General features: G+C 44.1%; 1 protein-coding gene across 1 annotated transcript in view; it reads left to right on the forward strand.

Annotated features, from left to right (window-relative positions):
* LOC148036912 (Acyl-CoA N-acyltransferases (NAT) superfamily protein) overlaps window positions 1-23,973 on the forward strand; it is a 130,348-nt gene that overhangs the window by 50,187 nt on the left and 56,188 nt on the right. Inside the window, exons 2-3 of the mRNA XM_087675835.1 lie at window positions 12,117-12,219; window positions 12,391-12,470. Coding sequence (XP_087531961.1) covers window positions 12,117-12,219; window positions 12,391-12,470 — 183 coding nt within the window. The remainder of the gene's footprint in view (window positions 1-12,116; window positions 12,220-12,390; window positions 12,471-23,973) is intronic.

The raw sequence follows: 23,973 nt of genomic DNA on the forward strand, positions 1-23,973 counted from the left end.
TTGCTACGAATAGGGTAAACCCATACCTTCCGTGTAGTATCATTGACAAAGGTGACAAAGTATTTCTTTCCCCCTAAAGATAACCCTGGCATTTGACATACATCAGAATGTACTAACTCTAGAGGAGAAGAGTTCAGTGAAAGAGACTTCTTATGAGGCGTCTGTGCATGTTTACCATAAACAGAATGATCACAATGCTCAAAATCAACATAACAAAGACAAGGCAAGTAACCCAAACGAGAAAGCACTTTCATTCCAGTTTGACTCATGTGTCCCAACCGGCCATGCCACGAAGAAACACTTGGCTGCTTGGTGATGGCAATAGCATAGTCACACATAGTAGGTACATGGAGAGGATACAAGGTATCACTTTTACCACCTTTGGCAATCACTCTAGATCCCTTACAGATCTTTCATTTCCCATCACCAAAGATGGTATGAAATCCATCGTCATCTAGTTGCCCTGTGCTAATGAAGCTCTTCTTGAGCTGAGGTACATTTTGTACACGCTGAAGTGTGAAGATAAAACCATGCTGAAACTGCAACTGCACACTGCCTATACTTGCAATGTCACATGCATAGTTGTCCCCAAGATGGACAATACCATGTCGACCCCCTGTATAGTTAGAAAACCACTCGCGATGAGGGGTGACATGAAAGGAAGCACATGAATCTAGAATTCAAGTGTGCATGTCATCATCCGTATCTGCAAGTAAAGCATGTATACTAAAGTGTGAAGAGACAAAGAATATGCCATTTCCACTGTTACTATCATGAGTGACTACATTCACCTCTTCAATTTTGACACTGCTCTTCTTAGGTTGACTCTCTTTTTTCTCTTCCTTGCTATCATCTGTCTTCTTGCCCTTACCTTTCTCTTTTTTCCATTTGTAGGAGTCACATTTAAAGTGACCCTTCTTGCCACAACAATGGCATTCAACATCCTTACCATGTGATTTACTGCATCCCTTGCTATTAGATTTGCCTTTCTGCTATGATCTGCCCCTAGTATGCAAAGCATTGGAATACTTACTGGATGCATTGTTCTATTGATTCATTTCTTCCATGAGTAGAGCACTTTCTACACCAACATACAAAAGCATCGCATTAGAATTGCTCATAGCAGTCCTGAATGTATCCCAACTCTCTGGCAGAGTGCAAAGCAAGAATGTAGCCTTAAATTGTTCATCAATCTTGAACTTCAAGGCAACCGGCTGGCTGAAAATGGAGTTAAACTCACTCATGCGTGTGGACATTGCTGTACCTTCTTTCATATGCAAATCCATAAGCTTTTTCAGCCAGTAAACTTTGCTTGCAGCACTCTTGTGGGCATACAGTTCTTCTAGTCAAGTCCAAATAGCATAGGAAGAATCCAAACCTTCAATGTTAAACAGCAAGGCATCAGAAATTGATAGCTCGATGGTTGAGCGTGCAAGCTCATTTAACTCATCCCAGTCTTCTTGTTCCATATTTGTTGGCTTTGTCCCTTTGGTCTTAATCAGCCTTGCCTGCTTCTTCTGCAATAGGATATTATAGCATTGCTTTTGCGAGACCGCAAAGTTATGTGCTCCTTCAAGCTTCTTAATGTGCATGAGATGATTGCTGTCACTGCTGCCAGCCATGATTTCAGCCCAAATGTGACCAACAAATTTAGCAAATGCAGGCCCAAATTGTCACACAAGTGACCAAGGTACAAACAAGTACCAACTAGCAATAAATAACCACGTAAAAGCAGAAATTTCAGATCTGCAAATAAATTTTCAGAAGCACTAACCTTGTGCTACAGCACTCCACAACTGATTACAGCTGTTCCAAGGACAAATACATCACATTACATGAGAAGTCCCAAATTTTAGCTGCAATTTCTGTTGTACATGCACCCACGGACACAAAATTTGACACCTACGGTCAAAAGCCCCAAAATTTTTGTGCTCAAAGCATCAACCATACATCTGCACTGTCTCTGACATGCATAGAATAGGCCAATTTTGCCAAAATAGAGCAATTTCAGCAAAACCCCCAAATTTTTCCAAGTGCTAGATGTTTATATTGCATGGAATTAAACCCGCATGTACATAAAATGACCAAATGGCGCACATATTTCACCCAAACAGCAAAAGCTCTAAATTGCACGGGGTCCAATGTGCAACAATGTTGAGGAATTGGGTAAATTTCAGCCCAATTCTTGCATGTTCATGAAAAACCCTAAATGTCAGAGGCAAAATGTCACAAATTCCTATAATTTTTGAGACAAATATCACTGTTGTGTCTTGCTCGCATCAAATCTGGATAAATCCTCAAAATTCGCGGGTTTGCCGGTATGCACAAATTTCAGTGAAATTGAAAAAATTTCACTAAAATATGAAAGGGGCCCCAAAATTCCCGAGCAAATGTACACTGATTTTGCAATTTCTGAGTTAGATTGTCTAGTTTTGCATTAAAGTCCCAAAATTTGGGAAAAGCCCCAATTTTTCAGGTCAGGTTTGCACACTGTGCATGTGTGCGCGAACACCCAGTTGTGGAAGGGGAACAAGTTTGAAATATTAAAGAAAATGACAAAGATTTGATTGCCGGTTCGTAACCCGTGGCCCGTCTAGTCACGGGTGACCTATTGAACACGTCGCAACCTATCTTGTTGGAGCGCCCGTCACAGTCCGTCTCGTCCGCTGCCTGGTCTTGGTCATGTGCAGGTCCCGTGTGACCCCCCCATTGACTTGTCACTTGTCGCCTACTCTCCAACAATCCACTTGAACCATCGTGCAATCTTTGCTTGGCCCCCCGTTGACCATGCTGACCTTGCATTGACTTGCACTTGTTGAACACTGACTATACTGATGCCGACACCTCTCACTTGAGGCCACTTGACTAGCTTGTGCCTGTCCAGCTTCTTCGAGAAGTGTGCACTCCTTGTGCTCTTATACCAGTTTGATGGAGCTGAGAGTGAACGCGACGGATAACACACACACAGAGAGTAGAGAGCACTAGAAAGGAGAGTGAGCAGGACACCTTTGATGTTTGGTACAAAGACTAGCGTACCTCTTTAGGTTTTAGATAGATATATATGAAAGTACAAATGTGCTAAGGGTGTATTCACACCTGTGCACATATAAAAGGCAAGATGACCCTTTATTCCCAACACAACGGAAGCAAATCATGAACATGAAGAGAGGAGGGAAGAGAGAGGTTGATGAAAATGTAGAAAATGAAGGAACAAGACCGAACTGATCTGCAAAAGAATGCTGGATACAAGGTTGGCCTGATCAGCCCCTATGTCCTTGGGCTTTGTGTCTTTGGGATTGGGGCCGAGGCATGAATCATGGAGTCTGGTGTGGACAGAGTGGCTCGAGATTATTGCATTGTCCTCGCTTATCAAGTGGCAACATCTGTGTATGAATCTACAACATGAAGGGAGTGAAACATGTTGAGCTAAAAAATGCATTACATGTTGATTAGCCTCTTCAACAGCCCAAAACATGCTTATGTAATGAAAAAGCCTAAAATGGTGCACTGTTCGAGAGAGTTTTTGTGAAACCATAAGGCAGTTTCAGCCATTGCTAGCCTTCAGTCTAGTCTTTTGCTGCTTGCATTCGATGCTCCATTAGCTCCCTTTATTTGGCGACCCTCTACTCTTTGCGATTGATATCATCTATCCTAGGCATAGTCTTCTGCTACTTGCATTTGATGCTCCATTAGCTAGGTGTTAGTCTATTCTACCCCTCCATATGGCGACCCTCTGCTCTTTGCGATTAACATCATCTATCCTAGGCCACAGTGGATTGACGTTCCACATTAACAGGCGACTCCTTCCTAGCTTGCATTTGCAGCTTTTTGGTGCTGTTTGTCTCCTCCAACATCTCTATTGCTGACGTTGAGTGTTCCAGCAGCCTTTGGCATTTGCGTTTGACAGTTTTCCTCACTTTGACACTCCGATTGGTGGTCACAATACTTGGGATTTGTCTCTGGTGGATGTTACTCTTTGAGACTACTACTTTGCCCTTGGGCACTTTGTACACTCTTACATTCATTTACAGTGCCCATTCACTTTGGAGTTGTGCTTTTTCTCTCTCCTTTTGCTTTTGTTTATTTTTGTATTTGAGTTTTGAGTTTTGCTTTTAGGGTTTGAGTTTTGCCTATCTATGTGTATATTGTTGTGTTTCTGTCGTGGTTGTACACTTTGTGTTTCCTCAATGTAAACCCTAGTAGCTACTCCACAGTTTTTTTCACATGGTATCATAGCTGGTGCTCTTATAAAGAGTATCTTGTGGATATTGTGGAGGCTTGGTTTTGTGCGAGGCAAACGAACGACTCGTAATTGCAGGACTCCATGATGTCTTATTAGGCTTCTCCATCACTGGAGGCCCTTAGTAGGCATTATGGACTTGATGAGGAAGACAAACACCCCACCTTCACCTTCACCTTCTTTGTTTTCTTGTGTTTTAAATTTCAGTCTCATGACAGAGAAGGCGTTTGAAGAGTACTTGCATATCCCTCCGACCAGCTTTGCTACTCCATTTGCTGCTCCTAATGACAGAGGAGTTTGAAGAGTACTTGCATATCACGTATAGTCGAACTTACACCCCTCCTACTAGCTTTGCTACTCCATTTGGACTAGTTGGTGAGGTTGGCCACCTCTACATGGAGGACATACGACATTCGGAACGATTGGTGACTCCCCTTTGAGTTGTATGACTCAAAATCCTCTCCTATTTCTCCTTTTGATGTGTAGAATCTGGACGATTTTCTGTTATTTAAACTTCAATAGAGGGGGCTCTCAAAACAAACATCCTTAATTAGGTATATCTATATCTTCCATTTCATTGGAGCATGTAAGCCACTCTTCTCAAATCCCTCCCATCCCACATCCCACCCCCTTCCAGCCTCTTCTAGCCCACATCTCGATTTTTGAAAGGTGAGAAGGATCGAAGCTTGCACACGAGCTATGGCGGGAGAGCAAGAGCAAGAAAGAGAGAGACAAAAAATGGGAACTCCAACAGTCACAATGTATGACCGGGTCTTCCTTTATTTACTAGTCACTAAAAAATGAATGTAAAGAATAAAGTGACGTGACGGGCGTCCGCCACTTGCAGTGTGCAGTGGCGTAATACACGGGGCGGCACGGTGGAGGCGCCTTTACCCCAACAGCCTTCCACTTAAAGGCGAATCTGTCCCAGTGAGAGAGAGAGAAAAGAAAGAGACAGTACAACTGTACATAGGTACAAGGGATGAGGAAAGGCAACATCTCATCCAACTCCCATCAATCTCCTGAGGAAAGCAAAGCACTCAATAGTGAGGCTTTTCGTAAGCAGATCTGTAGGATTCTCGTCAGTGGAGATCTTGACAAGGTCAACAGACTTGTCCTCCACGACACCACGTATGAAGTGATACCTCATCTCAATGTGTTTTGTCTTCGCATGGAAGACGGGATTCTTAGCCAACTGAATGGCACTCATAGAATCCAAATGCAGTGTAGGTATAGCATCAATCCCAAGGTCAGCAACTAGACGGCCTAGCCATATGGCCTCCTTGCAAGCCTCAGTGGCTGCAACATACTCGACCTCAGTGGTAGACAAAGCCATACACTTCTGAACCCTGGACATCCAAGAGACAGCACCTCCAGCATAGGTGAATACATAGCCAGAAGTGGACTTCCTACTATCTGCATGTCCTGCATAATCGGAGTTAATGTACCCCACGACCCCTGTATCCTGGCTGCCATAGCAAATACACATATTTGTTGTGCCCTTCAGGTATCTCATGATACCCTTCACGGCATCCCAATGTTTCCTACCAGGTGTAGCCATATAGCGTGCCACAACACCAACTGCAAAGGCAATATCTGGACGAGTGGCTATCATGGCATACATCAAATTGCCCACGGCTGAAGCATAAGGGATCTGGGCCATCTCGGCCCTCTGCTCATCTGTCTGCGGACAATCGGCGTGTGATACCTTCACATAAGAAGGCAATGGACAGCCAATAGGCTTTACGTCCTGCATGCGGAAGCGCTCAAGGACTTTATGAATATTCTCCCTTTGTGACAAGTAGAGGAGTCCCTGATGCCTGTCGCGTCTAATGCGCATACCAAGTATGTGGGAGGCCTGTCCCAAATCCATCATCTCAAAGCTCTTCTTCAGTTGAGATTTAAGAGCATCTAGCTCATCACGAGCTTTCCCTGCTATCAGCATATCATCCACATAGAGTACCAAAATAAGCAATGAACCATCACGGGCTTTCTTCGTGTAAAGACACGGATCCATAGCACTCCTGCTGTAGCCCTGTGACTGCATAAAGGCATCAAACTTATGATACCATTCCCTAGATGCCTGCTTCAAGCCATAAAGACTTTTGTTCAACTTTCACACTAGGTGTTCCCTGTCAGGTTCTGCAAAGCCCTTAGGCTGCTCCATATAGATCTCATCATGCAAGTCTCCATGTAAGAAAGCCGTCTTGACATTCATCTGATATAGATCTAAGTCAAGCTGAGCAACCAAAGCCAAGACCAAGCGCAGGGTGGTCATCTTAACCACAGGAGAAAAGACCTCATCAAAGTCTACACCATGCTCCTGCTTAAAACCCTTTGCTACCAATCTAGCCTTGTATGCCGGCTTGGGGTGTCCAGGGGTACTTTTCAGCTTGTACACCCACTTGCATGGCAAAGCCTTCTTGCCCTTAGGCAAGGCAACCAAATCCCAAGTCTCATTCTTATGCAAGGAGTCGATCTCAGACTGCATAGTCCTCTCCCAGGAGTGACTGTCACCCCTGCGCATAGCCTCATCATAAGTGAAAGGCTCTCCTGCATCTGTAACCAAAATATAATGCATAGAGGGCTGAAATCTATCAGGTGGACGTTTGTCTCTAGCTGACCGTCTCACTGCAGGCTCTGTTGCTTGCCCAGCTGCCTGTCCAACACCCTGACCATGAGCATCTGCTGCAGCTGTAGGCTGTTCAATTGGCTGTGTAGGAGCTCTAGGCTCCTCCTGAAAGATCACTCTGCGGATCTCAACCACTTTCTCAGGCTGCATGTGCATCTTGTTTTCATGGAAGACTACATCATGGCTGCGTATTATTTTCCGCGCTTGCGGATCCCATAGGCGATAGCCCATCTCTCCTGAATCACCATAACCAAGAAAGATGCATTTAATACTCTTTGGATCCAACTTACTCCTCTTGTCCTTGGGCACATGGCAGAATGCCTCACATCCAAAGATACGGAGATGCACATAAGAGGGTGGCTTACCAGCCCAAACTTGCTCTGCAACCTGGAAATCCAATCCACTAGAAGGCGATCGGTTTATGACATGCACTGCTGTACTAATTGCCTCAGTCCAAAAGCTCTGTGGTAGGCCTGCATGGCTAAGCATAGAGCGGACACGCTCCTGAATAGTCCTGTTCATGCGCTCAGCCAAACCATTCTGGGCGGGGGTGTAAGGGGCATTCAATTGACGCTTAATACCCCTGTCATCACAAAACTGCTCAAAAGCACGTGAGACATATTCTCCCCCATTGTCAGTTCTAAGGCATTTCAGCCTATACCTAGTCTGGTTCTCAACAAGAGCAAGCCAACGCTGAAAGACTGCCAAGACATCGGACTTTTGCTTTATGGGATAAGCCCACACTTTCCTAGAAAAATCATCAATGAAGGTAACAAAGTACTTCGCGCTACCCATAGACATACACGGCATGGGTCCACAAACATCTGAATGCACCAAAGCCAAGGGCTCACTCATGCATGGCCTACCCGATTTCTTATGCGTAGACCTATTCTGCTTACCATAAAGACAGTGATCAAACGAGTCAAAACGTGCATAGTCCAAAGGCGGAAGATACTGCAAACCAGATAACATTTTCATTCCCTTCAAAGACATATGTCCCAAACGGGCATGCCAAAGTGATACATGTGGGATAGAGCCCACTGCCAAAACATGGTCTACAAAAGACCCAGATACAACAAGAGGATAGAGGCTGCCAGCCTTGGCGCCTCTAGCAAGCACAAGTCTGCCTTTGGTAATCTTCCAGGAAGAATCCCCAAAACAGACATGAAACCCTGCATCATTCAACTGTCCTGCAGACATAAGACTGCGCGTAAGCGCAAGTACATGACGTACATCCCTGAGCAAAAAGGAACTGCTAGTGGAAAACTGCAACTGAATATCTCCATAGCCTACAATATCAAGAGACCTGTCATCTCCAAGTCTGACTGATCCAGATACAGTACGGTAAGAGTGAAACCACTCACGGTAAGGCGTCACATGGAAGGACGCACCTAAATCCAATAACCAACACTGTGCATACATACTAGGTGTCTCAGTCAAGTGTGAAGCATCAGAAGAACTAGCTGCAAGTATGAACTCATCACTACCATCGGAATCCTCGGTCTGCATGACATTAATTTCTTCAATCTTGACGCTCGACTTCGCAGGTACTATGCTGCAATCAGAGGACTTCTCCTGCACTTTCTCTTTGCCCTTATCCTTGCGCTTCTCATTGCGCAACTCATGACACTGTGGTTTGATATGGCCCTTTTTTCCACAATGATGACAAGTGACATTAGCGTTGCGCCCACGCGACTTACTACGCGACTTTCCACGAGATTTAGACCGACCCTTCTGCGAGTCACGGCCACGGTTATTACCACGATCATTCCTATCATTCCTGCCTCTAACTGTCAAAGCATGTGAAACACGAGAGGCATCCAAGTTTTTGCGATTAACCTCTTTCTGCAGAAGAGCACTCTCAGCATCATTAAGTTTCAGAGTAGCATTAGAGGCACATAGGGCAGTGCGGAATACATCCCATGACTCATTCAAAGTCCCAAGCAAGAAAAGAGGAGTTACTTCCTCTCCAAAGGTGATATCCTGCGAAGTCAGGTTCTTCAGTATAGCATGGAACTGGCTCAAATGAGCAGACATAGTCGCATTATCCTTCATGCGCAGATCCATAAGCTGCTTCAACCAGTACATCTAACTCGCCGGACTTTTCTTGTCATAAAGATTCTTGATCTTATTCCATAGATTCCATGCACTCTGTGCTTCCTCAAATACATTATAATATACCTGTTCAGTGAGAGAATATACAATCGTGGACTTGCATAGCTCATCAAGTTCAAGCCAGTCGTCATTGTCCATAGTTTCAGGCTGCTCCCTACTCAACTGAAGTGGCTTAATCTAAGATTTCTGCACCAAGACCTGCCAAATTTGACTCTTCCAATAAGAGTAGTTGGTACCATCCAACTTTGTGATGTTAAATATGGCATTATCAGTCAAAGAGGGCGCCATAATGCAGGCTGGAAATGCACAGACAATGTAAAACTGCTGGCTGTTTTACTGCAGAAAATGCCCAAAATCCACTGAAATGAGCTCCAAATGGCGAGAAAAGTGTGCCAAAAGATGCTGCCCACTTAGTACTAGGTGCGGTATACCAAATCAGGATATTTCAGCATAAAAAATACTGCTCAGTCCACCAATAAATGCTTGCTGTAATAAATTTCAGAATTGTAATAATGAGAGCAAACTGTCCCAAAATTGGATCTAATGTCAACTAAACAATGCTAGGTCCAAAGCTGGCATAAAGAGGACAAAGCAAAGCCAAATGACAGTGAAAATACATGAGCATAACACCGAGAGATGTCAAATAGCATCTGCCAGTAAGAGGCACACCCCAGACAATCTAGGCAAAATGTAGAACCAACTGCCAAAACTTGACACAAATAGGTGTTTGCTCAAAAGAAAGCGGATCCAAAATTGAGACTCAGCTTATAAGCATCCTGTGAACCAAGACATATACTCAATGCAACATCCAATTGTCGGAGTATAATCCCAAAGTCTCAATACATCGATAACTGCCAACACATTATCTCACTACTTAGATTGCCGACCTTCTATGAGTTTGAGTGCCAGTTCTTATGTTACACATGGTTGCATGACCAAGTCCACAAGAAATCCTCCACACATCCTTATTCAGAGAGGGGGCTAAAACCAACAGTGGCAAGAACTCCTAAGATGTGAAGCCAAGCCAAACCAAGGGTGACTGCTCTTCTTTAGATGGTGGAACCAAAGAAACAAAACCCTTCTGGTAATAACTCCTTAAGAAAAGTAGGTTTTGCACACATTGCTAGAGATCGGGCCATGTGGACGAGGAGTGTCATACCCAAGCCCAAGGTCTTTCTTGTAAGAAACCTCAGTAAATCATTGGGATTGCCTTCAATTCTGTTGGATAGTCCAGTGGGGCTATGCCTGCCGTTGTTGCTCCATCAGCTCATTCGATCGCAGTAGCTATTGGACATATGGCACACAGACAATCTTAGCATCGATTCTTCTCTACTCCTGAGGGGTTGATTGATTGGTCTATGAATACCGATCCCATTGCACTTTATGCATCCACTTTGCATTCACCTCCATCTAGGACTGCCTCACCATCTCGTTAGGTGTTTTATTGGCACAGACCTACTAGTGGACGCACATAATGGTGGTCACATCCTTAGATTAGCTCCATCTTCGCACTCTTAGATCTTTAGGCTATCGAGTAAGACCGATAGGATTTTGTCTTTAGATTTTCATTCTTAAGTCTTCCAGTGCATTTACTCACACACACATGCACATTTGCATCATTGCATTGTTTCTTTTGTTATCTTTTCATTTCAGTTTTGTATTGTTTTTTGAAGCATCCCACTATTGGCCTTTGTGCTTGTAGATCTTCATCTCTTTTGCTAGGCTTTGTTTTCAATGTAGGGCTAACATGCAGAGTTGCGCCAGTTCTACCTCGGCTGGAGACTTGGGATATGCGCCGTTCCATTCATGGTTTTATCACCCTAGGAGTTTTGCTCTTCTACTAGCATGGAGGTTTTCCCTCCTAGGCGGATTGTGCAACATCTCTTGATGCTATCATGGTGGTGACTTCTATCTTGTTCGAAGATTGACTCTGGCTCCTCTTCCTCCTTTGGCATCGACATCCAAGGTTGAGAGGGGGTGGCTACCCTTCTTGGTATTCTATAGGTCTTGGCTCTTGTCTTTGACATCAGCCTTCCCCTCCTATTGTACCTCCTCCGCGAAGGAAGTGAAATGTAGTCCTTCATAGCTGTGAGTGATGACGAGGAAGATCTCTAGGGGAAGCAACAGCAAAAACCAAAGTGTCTGCTGATGGAAGGACCTGAAGCAGGAAAAATACAAATTTATGCTGGGAAGGTCTCTAGGGGCAGTTGTTGCAAAAATGAAATTGTTTGCGGACAGTTGGTGCAACTATGGGGGGTGCTGGAGTGTCTTCCACAACCCTCTCCTTACCTCTGCTAGAATCTTTTGCTGCTTGTGATTTGGACAATCTCTCTTGCTTTTGTCATTCCAAGCACTCCCTTTGTCTTCTCATGTCCTCCTTATAAGACAGCCTTAGGGTGGCTGAGGTGTATTTGTGTTCTTTGGCACGAGCTGCTAGATCCTAAAGGTTTGCATGAAACTACACGCATTTTCAACATTGCATGATTGATCACAATTGGTGGGAGGAAGCAAAATACAGTCCTCTTCAATGATGCAATGGAATCGAATGAAAGAATGCGAGTGGACAATGGTCTTGTTGCTCCCAGAAACCTGTGTTCTTCACAGAGATTGAGGACCTTAAAGGCATTCTGAAGGTGTGAATGACTTCAGCAGCCACTGGTCATGGATTCATAAGCTTGCTGACGCAAATACTGTTCCAACTTGAGACCAGCAGTGCTGTGCAAACAGAATTGTTAATTGGCGGTTACAGTATTCCATTAGCATCTGAATAAATTAAAAAGTAGACTAACCCTTCATTCTATTGCTCATTTATGTGCACCATGTCATCCACTACTTACCTTCTGATGGGGATATCCAATATTGGCAGACTAATAAGGATGATGTTAGACTCACACAGTTGGAAATGAGAGCCAAAATAGAAAGCACTTCTATAGGGCAGTGGATGTAATTTTTAAAGGGAGTAGGAGATTTGACATCACACTGCTATCCCAAAGTGTTTCTAGAATTGGTCAGGATGTGTTGAAAAATGTAATTTTAAAGGTCTGCCATCTGGAAACTTCAATAAGCTAATCTAAGCAAGCTCATATTTCTTACATAGCTAGTTGATGATTTGCTTTGGATGTCAACCAGGAGTTTCTGAGAAAGAGAGCGGTCGATGAAATTGTCAAGTCAGCTTATGAGAAGACTGACCACCTTATAGATTTTCCGGCTTTTGTACATTTTAATCGCAATGGTGATTCCTGCTATCTTTTTATGCATGCTCTGGGATTCTCTGACCTGATTGAAACCTGGTTCTGTGATATGGCTCCTCTGTTTCATTCTTCCAATCTGTTAGGATGGATATTGGGTCTCATATCTCTTGATTTGTATTAACATGTTTAACTGGAATTACATGATCTGGCAGGCATCTCAGTTTGTTTGCATTCCACTAATGGGGTGTCTCTTTCTGTTCATATGAAACATTTCATACAAGACTTACTGAAGGTAAATAACATCCCTTTCTCTCCCTCCTGAAAATATATTGACTCACTGTCTGTTTTGCCATTAAACCAGTGCTAATCAAGAAATTGCTAGTTAGAGGAAGAAAAGCTTGGTTTACTTGCTGCGAGTTGTGCTGCTTGATTTGATAGTACTATTTTTCTTAGAGATTGATATGCCTCAATTTGTGTGTGTAATTTGAAACTTGTTCCCCATAAAAACCCAATCTCCCACCCCTTCCCCAAAACTGAAGGGATTGAATCTTGAAGTGGAAGCACAGAGTGGAAGCAAGAGCTATGGTGGAAGGAGTAAGAGCAAGAGAGAGAGAGATACACACATAAGATATGGAAACTCCAACAGTCACAATGTGTGATTGGCCTTCCCTTTATTCAAATGTCATTGAAAGAATAAAGAATGAAGTGACGGTGATGGGCGCCCACCACCTGTAGTGTATAGGTTTGTGGGTATGCAAGTATTGTCAATGTAACTAATACACGGGTAGTTAGGCACAGATGCCTTTATCTTCAACAACCTCCCACTTAAAGGTGAATGTGTCCTTAGTGAGGAGAGAACAAGAAAAAAGTGACGAAGTACAAATGTACATAAGTACAACAGGATAAGGAAAGACATAATCTCATCCAACGTCCTGTATTTCCTAAGGAAGGTAAAATGCTCTGTTGAGAGACTTTTAGTGAGTAGATCTATAGGATTTTGGTAAGTTGAGATATTGACAAGCTCAATGGAGGTGTCCTCAACGACCTCTCGAATAAAGTGGTAATGTAGTGTAGGGGCCACATTAGTAATACCAAGGTTTGACGGCCTAACCATAGAGCCTTCTTGCAAGCCTTAGTGGCTGTAATATACTCTGCCTTTGTAGTAGATAGGGTTTAGCTCATCCTGATCACATCCGTCAATGGAGAGTCCACAATGCCACACCCAATGTTGAGTTAATATAGGGGCAGCTTCCTGAACTCCACTCTCAATTACAACATTTTCCCCTCGCATCTGAGCATTGGAGTCATCTCATTGATATCTATGTGGCTCGATATCGCACTCGACATATTAGTCTCGATTTTGAGCTCCAGGAGTTTTCCATCAAGGAAGGGGATGATTTGAAAGTCAAGTTGGCCGAATATCCATGGTTACTTGTCAAGTTTGCTACTACTGGCTCCCCAAACTTAGACGACAATTAGACAGGTCACGTTCTTTTTGAACATGTTGGTCGATAAATACTTCTATTTTATCCAGTACATTATCTCACTACTTAGATTATCGATCTTCTACGAGTTTGAGCGTCAGTTCTTGCGTTATGCGAGGGTGCATGATCAAGTCCACAAGAAGTCCTCCATACGCACCCATTCATCGGGGCGTGGGTTGGTTGTCTCTTCTTCAGGAGGAAAAACCAACAGTGGTAAAAACTCCCAAGGTGCAAGGGTAAGCCAACACAAAGGGTGACACTGGTTTCTTCAACGAAACAAAGAAACACGACTCCTTTGGTAACAAATTTCTAAGAAACATAGGTTTTACACACATAGTTTGAGGTCCGACCATGTGGACGAGGAGTGTCGTATCAAGGCCCAAGGTCTTCCTCTTAGAAAACCACAGCAGAGTACTACCACTGCCTCCACTCTAGTTGGCCGTCCAATGGGGCTATGCCTCTTGCTGTTGCGCCATCTACTCCATTTACCCTAGCGGCTGCTAGATATTTGGCATGCGGAGAGTCTCAGCAGCCTATCTCCTTCACTACTCTTGAAGGATTAGTTGATTGGTTTGCTAGTGACTCACCTATTGCATTTTATGCATCCATTCCTAGGACATCCACTGCACCTTCTAGGACCACTTTCCTACCTCGCCATATGCGATGGTGGCCACACACTTAGCGTTTCTCTTTTTAGACTTCCATTGCATATGCTTTGCACTTTGCTTTGCTTTCTTTTATTTTCAGTTTTGTTTTTTGGAGTATCTCACTACTCACCTCTGTGCTGATATATTTTTTCTCTCTTTTGCAGGGTTTTGTGTTTCAGTGTGAAGCTAACATGCAAGCTTACATCAATCCTTCTTGAGCTGGAGAGTGGAGATGCGTGCCATTTCATGGTTTCATCTACTTGGAGTTTTGCTCTTCTACCAACATGGGGGCTTCTCCTCTTGCGGCAGATCATGTAGCATCTCTCTTGATGCTATTATGGCGGTGTTTGTAAAGATATGCTAGGGTTTGCAGTGAGGAAACACATGTACGACCAAGACTGAAATACAAAGGCTTAGACAGAGACAAGCAAAACTCAAATCCTAAATGCGAGACTCAAAACGCAAAGACTCAGAACTCAAAACTCAAATATGGAGACAAGCATAGAGAGGAGAAACTTTGAAGTGAATGAATTCTGTAAATGAATGTAAGAGTGTACAAAATGCCAAGGGTAGAACAATGAAGTATGGGAGAGTGATGTCTAGCGGATATGGATTTCAAGTGCTGTGACTACCAGTTAGAGTGCGGAAAACACCAAATGTTGATCACTAGAGTGTCAAGGAATTGAGGCGACAACAAGAAAGGTGTTTACTGATGTAGATGGCCTGCTGGACAGCAAAAACGCAGGTACTGCAGCAGTGGTTGTAGCATGTCGCTTGGCACTAGATGTTGAAAATGCAGACTCATCGGGTGCTATATTGATTAACATCTCCAAACGGCAGGGCGATGGCTGAAAATAGGCCATAGTGATGGGCTGCAGTCGATGATGGTTGGACAGCAGATGGTAGGTGGTTGGTGACTGAAATCTGCATGGTAGAGTGAGAAACTTGCACCAAAGGATGAGGCTGAATGATGGGCAGCTTGTCTACTTAATTAGAGTTTTGGGGGACCGCTGAAACTCTCTCGAAATGCGTACCAAATTTGCGTTTCTCATTAGTTAAGCATGTTTTGGGGTTGTTAAAATATGTGAATCAGCTGTAAAATGTGTTTTAGCTCAATATCCTCTCTCAGGACGAAAACTGAGCCTAAAAGAAACGACCGGCAATGTTTACCCCAAGGCGTCCCACCCCAAAGCAGCTAGGGTATCGGACAAAGGATGCACGTTGGTTGCCCAGTGGCTTACCAAGACTATAGAGGTGATGGTTATGTTACCAAGGGAGTTCAAGTAGTCACCCCAGAGAGGACAGGGCATCGAACAAGGGGTGCTCATCAATTGGCCAGTGACCTACCATGCCCTACAAAGGCAGATGGAACCACATTGAACTTTTTTTTTTGGTGATGATAAGTTAATTTTAGGGATAGCGGCCGATTAAGTAATAGGGACCTAGAAGACGTGGTACACTCAATACATCACAAAATAGTACAAGCCTACCCATCCACTCGAGGATTGTGATGATGAGGGAAAGGTGATGAAGTATCATGTGAAGAAGAATGGTAGTGTAATCCGGCGATGGAAATAGCTTAGGATTTGTCTAGTGGTGGTTTACACAATGGGATGCATAGTATGCTACATGCTGAAGAATGCTTATACAGCAAGTGCCACTTGTAGAGTGTCCCTTGTGGGGAAATTGTTCACTTGCCCAAGCATCCTAGTACAAAGATGATGAAATCATACACTGCATAGAGAAAGGTACAATAAGTGGGGAAGATTGATGCTGAAGACAAGTGCGAAAACTTGTAGAATACCAAGAAGGATAGGGATCCCCTCTTAACCTAGATATCTATGTCGAAGATGAAAGAGGAGCATGAGGATGTCGATCTTCATGTGGTGCCGAGAGTCATAATGATGAAGCATCCCTATTGGAAGAGCAAGGATAGAAGTCACCGCCATGATAGCATCACGAGAGATGTTGCACGATCTTCCACGGGAGGGGAAGCCTCCATGCTAGTAGAAGAGCAAAACTCCAAGTAGATGGAACCATGAAAGGAATGACATACATCTCCTGCCTCCAGCTTAGAAAGGATTGGTACAAGCCTGCATGTGTCAGAAGTGGAGCAGCGGTGAAAGCATAAACATGTGCTGAAATAAACTGCTGAAACACAAGACAAAAAGAAAAGAAAGAACACGATACAGATGAGAACTCAGATGTATGCACGGGAAATGGAATCCATATATCTGAACACGAGACAGTCGCATACAACAGTGAGTCACTGGCTGTGTGGGCACTGACACTGGTTCCTCTCTCCACAGAGTCTGTAGATGGTGAAGATAAAGTGACTGACTGAGGAGGAGCCACTGAGTATAAATAGGCTGAAAAAGTGGGGAGCAATAATGCTGGTCGGACAGCATTAAAGCTGGCCGACTGGTGCATAAAATGCTCCACTGGCATAAAATGCCACACCAGAAAAATACCTAAAATACCTAATAAAAAATGCCCAGCCCAGATCAAGCTCAGACTCACACATGAGCTGACAAATACTCTGCTAACACCCTCTCTCAGATCATGGGTGATCTGATATAATACAATAGTACAATGAAAAGGGATAAGAAACTATACAACATAGAACCACCAAGTAGAACCATGGATACCCAAGCAGTGGGTGATCAAGTCACCACCAAGGTGCCTCGGAGAGAACCTGATGTCGATGTCGATCGTACCAAACACCTGAAAATAGAGAAGATTATAGCATGTCTGTGTGTCCATCACCAATGTCTCTCAGTAGCATACAAGACCAGCCTGTCAAAAATGCCTCTGAACATATGCGAACGTGGATTCCCCGCCTTTGGCCAGACCGCCAAAGTGTCCCCTCATGTGAGCTCCAGACGAAAGCCTCCCGCTCTCTGTCAGATAACCAGCTCATCATGAACCTGGATGTCAATCCCAGCTCCAGGATTTGATTCCGCCAGACTGAAGTCGATGCGTCAGGGACGTCCCTCTCTGGAACTTGTGCACCTGTATAAAAATATAGATGAGGCGCGGCTGCCCCATCTGAACACCCGCTCACACTCCCTCTCTGGCACAAGAGAGTCGTGAGGGATGACCTCATCACCACCACTAGAAAGCAGCCGAGGAAGGGGCCACCAAGCCCTTCCCGCGATCCAAAGAAGAGGATCCCTTCCGCACCTTGGACTTCACCTTGGTCGGAGGATCGGAGTCGGAGTCTGATGAAGGAGAGGACTCATCGGTAGAGTCAACATCCCGCTTCGTCTTCTGCTCCTTCCTGGAAGCCGCTAACTTCTTGCAGTCCTTCCGCAAATGTCCCTTCTTGCCACATTGGTAACATTGGGCCTTCGACTTCGCCTTCCCGTTACCCCTCTCTGAAGCTACATAAGCCTCACCTCCATAATGTGCTGGAAGCCGCCCCTGTAATCTCAAGGATGTCTCATGGTTGTCCTCATCAAAGTCTTCAGGAAGAGGAAAAGGACGGAGAGGAGGAGGAGTAGCTCCATAGACGATGTACCATAACCGCTTCTGCACAAACCAAGCTTTCATGACAGCACTCCATGTGAGATAATCAGGTCCATGTAACTTATCATCAGTGGAAGTGCACGGAGGAGCCATATGGAGAGGATAAGAAGAGAAGTAGAGAAGAGATGGATTTTAGAGAGGAAACACAGCCAAAACACAAGCACAGACTACAGAAAAAGAGAGTTCACATACAAGATAACCCAAAATTTGATCAATAGAAGACAAAATCTGCTGCAGAAAGTCAAAAAATTAGTCAAAAACTGCCAAAAACAGTAAAAACGGCCTGAAGTAACAGTCACCCAGCCACGAGAGATAGTGAAGCAGCAAAACGCAGGCTGTAAACTGGAGAAAAACAGGTAGAAAACTGTTGCCAGCAGCTGCAGATGAAAAACGCAGGCAGCAGAGGGTGCGTAGGCAGTAGAGGGTGCGGAGGCAGCAGGCGATGGCAAAACTGCAAAAAACGCAGGCCGAAAACAGCCCCAAAAGAGGTTGCCTGGCTGCGACAGCAATCGTCTGATCAGCAGGGGTACTGAACAATCCTGAAATCAGCAAGAAAACACAGCAAAAACACAAATCGTGAAAACTGATACCATGTCAGAAGTGGAGCAGCGGTGAAAGCATAAACATGTGCTGAAATAAACTGCTGAAACACAAGACAAAAAGAAAAGAAAGAACACGATACAGATGAGAACTCAGATGTATGCACGGGAAATGGAATCCATATATCTGAACACGAGACAGTCGCATACAACAGTGAGTCACTGGCTGTGTGGGCACTGGCACTGGCTCCTCTCTCCACAGAGTCTGCAGATGGTGAAGATGAAGTGACTGACTGAGGAGGAGCCACTGAGTATAAATAGGCTGAAAAAGTGGGGAGGAATAATGCTGGTCGGACAGCATTAAAGCTGGCCGACTGGTGCATAAAATGCTCCACTGGCATAAAATGCCACACCAGAAAAATACCTAAAATACCTAATAAAAAATGCCCAGCCCAGATCAAGCTCAGACTCACACATGAGCTGACAAATACTCTGCTAACAGCATGTTGGCCCTACATTGAAATACAAAATCTCGAAAAAACGATTAAAATCTGCAAGCACAAATGTGACTAGTGGGATACTCCAAAAAACAAAACTAAAAATTAAATAAGAGAAAGCAAAGCTAAGTGCAATGTAATGAGTATTTAAGTATGTTACGGAAGTTTAAAAAGAGAAAGGCTAAGTGTATGACCACCATCACATACGGCGAGGTGGGAAAGTGGTCCTAGAAGGTGCAGTGGATGTCCTAGGAATGGATGCATAACGTGCAATAGGTGAGTCACTAGCAGACCAATCAGCCAATCCTTCAAGAGTAGTGAAGGAGATAGGCTGTTGAGGTTGTCGGCGTGCCATATATCTAGTAGTAGCTATTGGGATAGTTGGAGTAGATAGCGCAGTAGCGAGAGGCATAGCCCCATTGGACTGGCCAGCTAGAGTGGAGGCAGTGGTAGCACTCTCCTGTGGTTTTCTAGAAGGAAGACCTTGGACTGTGGTACGACTATCCTCGTCCACATGGTTGGACCTGAGATAGTATGTGCAAATTCTATTTTTCTTAGGAATTTGTTGCCAAAGGGGTCATGTTTCTTTGTTTCCGTCGAAGGAAGTGGTGTCACCCTTGTGTTGGCTTGTCTTTGCACCTTGTGAGTTCTTGCCACTGCTAGTTTTTCCTCTTGAAGAAGAGGCAACCCACCCGCACCCCTCTGAATGGGTGTGTGTGGAAGATTTCTTATGGACTTGATCATGCAACCTCGTGTAATGCAAGAATTGACACTCAAACTCGTAGAAGGTCGGTAATCTAGGTACTAAGATAATGTGTTGGATAAAATGAAAGTATTTGTCGACCAACTTGTTCAAGAAGAACGTGACTTGCCTAATCGTTGTTTGAGTTTGGGGAGCCAGTAGTAGCAAACTTGGTGAGTAACCACCGATATTCGGCCAACTTGACTTTCAGATCATCCTCTTTCTTAATGGAAAACTCCTCGAGCTCAAAATCAAGATTGATACGACGAGTGTAATCTCGAGCGGCATAGGGTCAATGAGATGACTCCAATGCTCAGATGCAAGGGGAAAATGCTGCAATTGAGAGTGGAAATTAGGAAGCAACCCTTGCATTAATGCAACATGGATTGTGGCATTGCGGGCTCTCCATTGACGGATGTGATTAGGGTGAGTTAATTGACATAGGCTCAGTACCAACGACGAGGTTCCAAAGTCCTTGAGATTCAAGCACTTGTTGCATTAAGTTTGGCCAAGTGGTGAAATTTGATCCGTTAAAACATGTCTTATCCGTGAAGGCATTCTTGGCCATGGCAACAAGAGTGGTAGTGCTAGGAGATGGAGGTGTGTAATGGAGGTAGGGTGGATAGGAAGGATAGGGAGATGGAGTGGAGTACACTTGGGAAGTAAACCGAGAGTGCCCATGATGCATATGAAAAGTGTGCATAGCGGATCCAAATGTGGGCAATAGTGGATTGGGTATGGGCATGGTAACCACTTGTGGAGCCTAAGGCGGAGGGATAGGGACATGGGGAGAAATGAATGGAAATTCCTGTGTAGGAGTGACCTAAGGGATGTGTGACGACAATCCATAAGTAGAGGAGGGATATCCTTGCGCTTGAAAGGTCATATGGGGGGTTTGTGAGTGTCCTTTTCCTTCTTTGGCATCGATATCCAGGTTGAGAGGGGATTCCTACCCTTATTGGTACTCTACAGGTTTTCACATTTGTCTTCGATATCGGATTTCCACCTTGTTGTACCTTTCCCTATGCATTGCAGGATTTCATCATCTTTCTACTAGGGCGCTTAGGCAAGTGAACAATTTTCCTACTAGGGACATTGTCCAAGTGGTAGCTGTTGCATTAGCATTCCTTAGCATGCAGTATACTATGCATCCCATTGTGCAGAGCACCGTAGGATGGATCCTTAGCTGTTTCCACTGGCGGATTACACCACCATCCCCCTCCCCACCACGATACTTCGTTCCCTTTCCCTTGTCATTGATATCCTCGAGTGGTTGGGTAAGCTTGTCCTATTTTGTGATGTATTGGGTGTACCATCCCTCGTGCCATCTTTAGGGTCACTGTTAGTTAATTGGCTGCCACCCCTCATATTAACTTTCCACTACCAAAAACTATAAATGCAGCCTATGGAGGAGAGAGAATGTCAGGGTGGTAGCTCCAGACTGATGATGATAACACCAAATGATGATGTTAGCATCAAACGCAGTACCAGGCGACAATTGCAGGCAAAGATTGGAATCGGGTGGAAGATGGTAGTAGCTAGCTAGGAGAAGCTTTGACTGCAATGTCCTTTGCGAATGGGGTGTGGGCAGCAGAGATACGGCTCTTAAAACCTGCAAAAACGAGATTATAGGAGAGTGGTGGGCTGCATGCCTATTTATGGAAAGTTTGGGACACCTAAATTAGGGTTTTGCATGTGGGACACAATAACACTCTAGGATTATGTTTCTTTTTTAAAATAAGAAGGTTTCTTCATTAATTAAGTATATTTTGGGGCTGTTTAAGTTAGGCTAATGCATTTTTAGCCCAAAATCCCCTCTCAAGACTAAAACCGAGCCATGAGAAATAAGCCCTTTATATTGATTTTTTTGTCTTTTTCCCCAAGGTGTTCCACCCCAAAGCAGCTAGGGCATCAAGCAAAGGGTGCATGTTGGCTACCTAGTGACTTGCCAAGACTATTGAGGCAATGGGTATCTTATCAAGGGAGCCCAAGTGATCACCCTAGAGAGGCTAGGGCATTAGACCAAGGGTACTCTTGAGCTGCCTAGGGGCCTACCAAGTCCTGTAAAGGTGGATAGAATCAACAATGGACTTTGTGTGTTAAAAAGAAAAAGAGCTTTTGGTGTAATTTGTTCAAAAGATTTAGCATTAGGTGAGAGTTTGAAATAAGTGGTTGTCCCATTGAGTCACTGTGCCTCAAAGTACGGGAAAAGAAGGATGGATAGCCTCCCTACTTTCATAAAACAAGCAAAACAATCCCACACACTACTAGGATAAGTGCTTAGGGATGCCTAAGGATGTGTGTGTATGTGTGTGTGTGTGTGTGTGCGTGTGTGTGTGTGTGTGTGTGTGTGTGAATCTTATGAAGAATATGTGGAGAGAGAGGCAAGATGATGGGAGCAAGTAAGACAGGCAAAGCCAACATGAAAGCATAGAAAAAAATTGCCTTTGGAGATTGGCATGTGACCGAAAAGGGATAAGTGTAGAGATGCATGTTTACATGAATAGAGTGCCAATGCATGGGGTAATGCAAAGGAAGATGAAAGTTTCATGCTCATGCAATGCGATGCAACAGTGTCACTTGGATAGTATCCTTATAGGGGAATTGTTCACTTGCCAAAGCTTCCTTTTACAAGCATGTCATCCTGACATTGCGGATGAAGTTATAAATGTCCATAATATACAATACAAAATAATTAAATGTTTGAAGGTGAAAAATGGTAAGCATCATCATTGTCACTATCAAGAGAAGAAAAGCACCCTCATAAACTAGAAGGAGAAGTAAGAGCGAAGCACTCTCTTCTCGTCAATTTGAAGAAGTAGAGGAGGATGTGCCCAAGCCGATCCGCGGTAGAAGACACTGTAGAATTGGAGTGTTGACCGCCTTGGTCAAAATATTTGCAAAATTATCACTGGATGGTAGAAACTCTAGGTGAAGAGTGCCTAGCTCAACCTGCTCTCTGGTGAAATGTAAATGAATTGCCATGTGTCGTGTCCGAGGGGTGATGATGGGATTGCTTGCAAGGGCAATGGCACCTTAGTTGTCACAGTAGATAACTGTAGGCGACTTGCAAGGAAATTGTAGTGCGGCCAGTAAGTTTCTTAGATAGACGGCCTTCATAGTATCAGCGAAGAGAGCCTAATACTCTACCTCGGTCATGGAGGCCACCACCGTCTCTTGCTTACGGCTAGCCCAAGAGATAGGAGCTGTGCCCAAGGTGTAGAGGTAGCCTCCACGGGAACACTGGGTGTTAGGTTCTCCCGCCCAACCAGTTAGAATCAATATATCCCTACAATTATAAACCATGATCATAAGTTAATCCATAATTATAGGAACACCTTAAATATCTTAACACATGAAAACAAGCAATCCAATGAGATATTCTAGGAACATTTAAATACTGACTAAGAAAACTAATTCACATGTTAACCTAAGGTATCCTTGTGCAGATGGACAGTGGGATCTAGACGCGTGGCCACTGGTTGTGTTTGATCGGTGCAATATTGTTTCACTAGTTGTAGGGCGTACTTTTGTTGTGACAGAAAGATACTTTCCTCGGATCTAATGATCTCCATTCCCAAGAAATAAGACAACAAGCCTAAGTCTGGCATTTCAAATGTAGAGCAAAGCTTTGTCTTAATTTTTGCAACAAAAATTGAGCCAATGAGTAATTTATCATCGACGTATAGAAGGATATAGTTGATCTCCATGCTAGCGGTACGCACATATAGGATCATAGGGAGAGCAAAGCTGTGTCTTAATTTTTGCAACAAAAACTGAGCCAATGAGTAATTTATCATCGACATATAGCAGGATATAGTTGATCTCTACGCTAGTGGTGCGCACATATAGATTAGGATCATAGGGAGTAGAATGTTATCCATGAGTCCATAAGGACTCGTCCATTGTGTGGTACCAAGACCTTGGCGCTTACTTCAGCCCATAAAGAGCTTTTCGCAAGTGAAATACCTTGTCAGTCCGGTCAGCGGAAGAAAAGTTAGGAGGCTGCTCCACATAGACTTCCTGCTAAATAACCATTTAGAAAGGCACTTTTGACGTCCATCTAATAGATCGATCAACTGTGGTAAGCGGTAAGCGCAACCAACAGACAAATTGATGTCAGTCGAGTGGTCTGTTCAAAGGTTTCCTCGTAGTCTATGCCATGCTTTTGCCTAAAACCTTGCACTAGAAGGTGAGCCTTGTATTTGTCTAAAGTATCATTAGCCTTTAGCTTGATCCTAAAAATCCACTTCGTCCCGATGATTTGCTTGTGACAAGGGCTATCCATTAGCATCCGAGTCCCATTTCGATTAATACTATCTAGTTCCTTCCCCATGGCCTCATGCCATAGAGGGTCC

The sequence above is a fragment of the Lygodium microphyllum genome, chromosome 4 (genome assembly GCF_053477565.2).
Source record: "Lygodium microphyllum isolate KBCC chromosome 4, Lygodium_microphyllum_v1.1.10, whole genome shotgun sequence".
Classification (NCBI taxonomy): Eukaryota; Viridiplantae; Streptophyta; class Polypodiopsida; order Schizaeales; family Lygodiaceae; genus Lygodium; species Lygodium microphyllum.